The following is a 5,456-nucleotide window of genomic DNA, read 5'->3' as shown; positions in this document are numbered from 1 at the left end:
TCATAACTCACTTAAAAATAATAAAATTAATAAAAGCCTATCGTGGGGCCCTAGATAATAATCTTACCTTTAAATTTGATAATAGGTCAATTCACTCTAATATAAAAACTAACAGCACACAATTGAATCTTCTGAACGAACATTTGCTATAACGTACGTGTGTAAGACGGAGACAACACATGCGGGTGCGACGTCCTCTTAAATAAATTAAATAAATCACATACCCAAATATTTAAAATTAAACATTAGTTGTCAGATTGTATAATATAAAAATCATTATAGCTTTACTATAGTAAGCTATTGTTAATATAACATTGATCAGAGTAGATTACATATTATAAAATAAAATTGTTTTGGTCAGTTTTTGTCTTTTGCTCGCCATTTTTGCAATTGACGATGTCAGTATTTTACTGTAGGCATGTAGTCGTATTTTGAGGTATGTTCTTGTTATTTGGTTTATCATATCTATTTTATGTGGTTTTGAATATAAGTCTGTTGCATCCCAACAATCATTACACTCTTTGAATACTATTGAAGATGTTGCTAATTCATTTTGTACATAAATAATTATTTTTTGGTCCATGTTTTTAGCAAACAATTTTTTTTTATCAATTATCAATGATTTAAATAAATTTTCTGTCAGTCTAATGGTTTTATATACACTATCTGAAGCTAGTCTAAGACCGCCTCGTTATTTTACAAGTGTAAATTTTCTAATTGATTTATTATCATCTTCCTCTTTGTAGTACGTATGATCATGAACACTTGGAGTATCTAGAATAGCTCGAATACAGGATTCACACTTCAAATTCTGTAAGAGCGTTTTTACCACATATCCACTTATGTAATACAAAACATTTTCAGTGATCAAACTAAGAAAGGTAGTGTTACTTTGTTCTGCCAATAAATAATAATCAATCTCATCATTATTTTGTTCTTTAGATTTTTTGTAATTCCATTTAATCGCAAAAAGTGAATCTTCAACTGGTGATAATAATGCACAATTTCCAGAGCTCATTTTAATAGAATTATGCAATAATATACTTTTTAGAGCATTTTTAAACTCCAAACAATTTGGGTTATTATTATGCCCAAATTTACCCCGCATAAAACCGAAGAATATTTCTATGGCGTCTTGACTGAATTTGTAGGTGAGTATGAACTTAAAACCATGGTTTGCTAATAAATCTTTGGCTATAGCTAATGTCGACTTCACAGCTGTAGCAAAACCAATAATAAATGTTTTCCGCTTACTCCTCCATAAATACTGACCTGTTACTGTCTTTAAAGAATACAAGTATTCTATATTATTTTTCATTTTTTTTTCTAGGTATTGAATATTGTGACTATAAATTGGTTGTTTCAATCCTTTAGCAAATGGATTTCTAGAGTTCAAAAAATCAAATATTTCATCAATAATACGAATAAATTTAATTGTTGCTTCACACTTCTCAAATTCTATTGATGTTTGAGAGAGATATGTAAGAGCATCTGCAACGGAACTGCTTAATGTTTGTACGGCAAGTTTTACCTTCATTGAATTTCCTTTCCAATTTATATGAGCTGAACTTATTTTGTTTCCTAATTTAAATCCTATTTCATTTTGTAATTTAAATAGTTTATCAATATACTTCCACTCTATTAAATTATTATCTTCATCTTTAAAAGCGCCAAAAGTCCCTAATGCATTTCTACCTAACTTAACATTGTGACACGCATCTGGTGTAAAATATATGTTTGGTGCGAAGAGGTCGATTTTGAAATCAGATTTAATCAAATCATAAGGTTGATCCAAGTCACAACCCAATATTTTAAATGTACTAAGATTAGCATATGCACCATCACATGTCACATTTATTATTTTAATTCCAAATTCATTGCACTCAGTAATAGCCATTTTGATTAATTGTGATTGAACAGTTGATTTTATTTTATCCACAAACCAATATCCAATTGGCCATTTCCATTTTTTCTTCAAACTTGATAATAAGAAAACAAGAACTTCCGTAGCTGCCGATTCACAATCTTCAACAGTCACATTATTTCCATAATCACAATATCCACTATACCTACAAAGAATTAAGATAAACACATACATTTATATCATTCATTATCTTAATTAAATAAATTGTATTTTTTTTTTATATACTTATGATTAACTTTGTCCCAATGAATTTCCTTCTTAATGCTCATAGAATCTAATATAAGACAGCAATATTTGTCTTCGTCAGGGAAATTTGCTATTTCTTTTAAAACATTTTTTAAAAAACCAATATTTGTTTCAACATTTGAAATCCAATTTCTAATGGGACTAGGGCATGGTAGGCTAATTGAAGACCTTTAAATTAAATTATGACTGAGCATTTTGTACTTAATTAACAATTTTACTAATACAATTTATAGATTTAGTTTAATTATACCTGATATAACTGTAAGCTTTAGGAGAGTAAAAATAAATTGTTGTGGCAAACTTTTTTACTTCATCAGTATATCGCCGTGCTGTAGGTTCTACATTAGTATTTTTTATTAAATCATTTAAAAATGATTCTGTAAAATTTTTTGCAATTGTGGCAGTGTTTTCTGTGTCAGTAGATGATTTGATTGTAGACATCAACTCCTAATAATTTGTAATATTATATAAAAATATCTACTTGCAATTTTACCCATTTCAACCACTGAACAAATATTGACAAATCCATATCCAATACATTAAACATAATAGATATTATTTTAACAAGAAATGTACACTAACAATTCACTAACTTTGCTTAGCCATATTGACATCGGAAATATAGTTATAACTTATAAACAACAATACACACAAAAAATATATCATATAGGTACCATTTATTTGTTAATTTTTGTTATAATTACATATACATATTTCAGATTCTGAGCGGAGCGATGAATGTATTGTTATATTTTTGTTATTATTATATCCATGACAACCACACACATCCAAAGTTTTTCTTCTATTTTTACACTATGAACACACAATTTTAAATTTACTATAAATACATATAGATACATAGACTTATATAATCAAATATAATATACAGAATGATTGTTTAACAATATTTTCAAGTTATTCTTAATTATTCTACTTGTTTTGTTAATGATCCTGTAATTGTCTATAGAAGAAAAACATAGCAAACAAACATAAATTTTTATATATTATTTATAGATATTTCAATTAAATCACATAATTACCTTATACCACATAAAACCATACATACCATACTGTCATCAAAATATAATACCTCAAGTGTAGTTATTTTCATATTCTGTCTTCGTACTGTTTGTTGCAGTACTTTAATTTTTTTTTCTCAAACTAGTTTTTACTGGAGATTCTTCAATTTTTCTTTTTAGTTTCATCCTCAGAAGAGAAGGTGTATACATATGTCGGTGTATGTGGTGAAAGACTAGTATCTAAAATAAAATTAAATATATTAAATATCTTTAATATATTAAATTTACAAATTTTTACTCACTGGGTCCATAATATGTTAAGTCAATTGCTGTATCCATTTCATTAAAAGGTGTTAAATCTTCTAATAATTAAATTTAGTATTAACATTTGTACTTTATATATAGATAGGTACCTAAGTGATAATTGGTTAAAATACCTGGACGACTGTTATTCTGAACTATTTCATTAAGCACTGGAGAATAAACATTTCCAGTTATTTTTTTCTTCGTGTATTTTTTAATGGGAGTGGCAGAATAATTAAAATTACTATATAGGAACTACACCTTCTTTTAAAACCAATCTGTTTGGATTTTCAACAAAATCATTTGGGTTAAAATGTGCACTGCACAGTCTACTATACTTGGATGGTTTAAAATCTTTCCTTTGGATGGCATTCACCCATTCTTTTTCCGTGGTTTCATTCAAAGGAAATCTTTAAAAGAAAATAAATAAAATAATAGATAAATTTGTTTATTAAATATTTATAATTTTACCTAAATAACTTAATATTTTTGTCCACTCCATCGACATTATTACAACCATACGCACACCATTTATATGGCATAATTATTTAGTAACGATTAAACAAATTTTTACTACAATTAAAAGTATAAATTTCAAAAAAAAATTAGAAAAACCAAAAACGTTGAAATTTGACAGGATAACATTGAACAGGTGGTCATAATTCGTTATTATCAGTACTGTGATAATAATTGATAATACTTCTGGCCTCAGATAAAATGGCGGAACTTCGCTTCACGTATTATCAATAGTTAGCAATCTAGTTTAATATATATATCTGTGGTGTATAATATCATTAGGTATTTCGGTCGTTTAACTTTTTATTAGCGTTCTATGATAATTCCAAGAATCTGTCAGCTGGAGTGGCCGCGAATGTGTTTTTTCGGCCTCTGTAAATTTAAATTGTAGGTACCCCTAACTTTCCAAGAATTGTCGTACGAAGTGTTCGTCGTAAATTATATTAATGTATTCAAAGTAAAGCGGCCCATACACGATCAATATTATTGCTCAATATTTGATATTGACAATAATATTGACAGTGTATGGATCATATTTAAGACGTGTTCAATATATTGAAACAATCAAAATTATTTTGATATTTATTGATAGATTGTCAATATTATTGTGCTATTTGTGGCACTTATCAATACTATTGACAATATTCCGTCTGTATAGTTTTTGTTTTTGTCACGATAACAAGTGCGTATACACGTGTTCAGTACGGAAATAATTTTAAAACCGTGTGTAAAATGTCTTCTTCCGAAAGAAATGAGGAACGAAACTTTATATTAGAATGTATTCAAGTTTATCGTGATCATTCAGCATTATGGGAAATCAAATCTGATGATTACATGGACAGAAATAAGAAAAATCACGCGTATGATGTTTTATTGAAGAAATATCAAGAACGTTTTCCGACAGCGACATTAGATGATGTTAAAAAGAAATTTAATTCTTTACGCACAAATTATAGAAAAGAACTTAAAAAAGTAAATGATTCACGAAAATCTGGAGCTGGTTTAGAAGACATTTATCAGTCACACTTGTGGTATTTTAATGAAATGCATTTTCTCCGGGACCAAGAAACACCAGCAAAATCTCGAAGTACTTTACAAATCCTTCCACCACCAAAAGTCGCAAATACAAGCAATGTTGATGATCAAATAGACGAAATCACTGAAACTGTTGGAGAGGTATGAAAATTATTTATATTATAATATTTAATTATTTGAATTATATTTTTATTATTTATTTTATAAATAATAATAACAATAATAATAATAATAATATTTTTAAATTATTATTTATTTTATTTTTTATTTACATTTCATTTTGAACATAATTATTTTGCCACGGTACAGCCCCTTCGTTGCTAAAATACATAGAATACATGTCTCTGATTTGTTTAGCTCTATCCGAAGTATTTCTGCTGGTAGTAGTTTGTAATGTTAATAATTGATCATTT

The 5,456-nt window shown here is 27.7% G+C and overlaps 1 protein-coding gene across 1 annotated transcript; it reads left to right on the top strand.

Annotated features, from left to right (window-relative positions):
- Nucleotides 1-4,740: 4,740 nt before the first annotated feature.
- LOC103309738 lies at nucleotides 4,741-5,190 on the top strand. Its single transcript, XM_008185970.1, has one exon. It carries the CDS (start codon nucleotides 4,741-4,743, stop codon nucleotides 5,188-5,190), a length of 450 nt encoding a protein of 149 aa, XP_008184192.1.
- The last annotated feature ends 266 nt before the right edge of the window (nucleotides 5,191-5,456 follow it).

Source organism: Acyrthosiphon pisum, chromosome X (assembly GCF_005508785.2).
Source record: "Acyrthosiphon pisum isolate AL4f chromosome X, pea_aphid_22Mar2018_4r6ur, whole genome shotgun sequence".
NCBI classification, from domain to species: domain Eukaryota; kingdom Metazoa; phylum Arthropoda; class Insecta; order Hemiptera; family Aphididae; genus Acyrthosiphon; species Acyrthosiphon pisum.
Note: the sequence above shows the minus strand (reverse complement) of the source record. Positions and strands in the feature narration are given on the sequence as shown.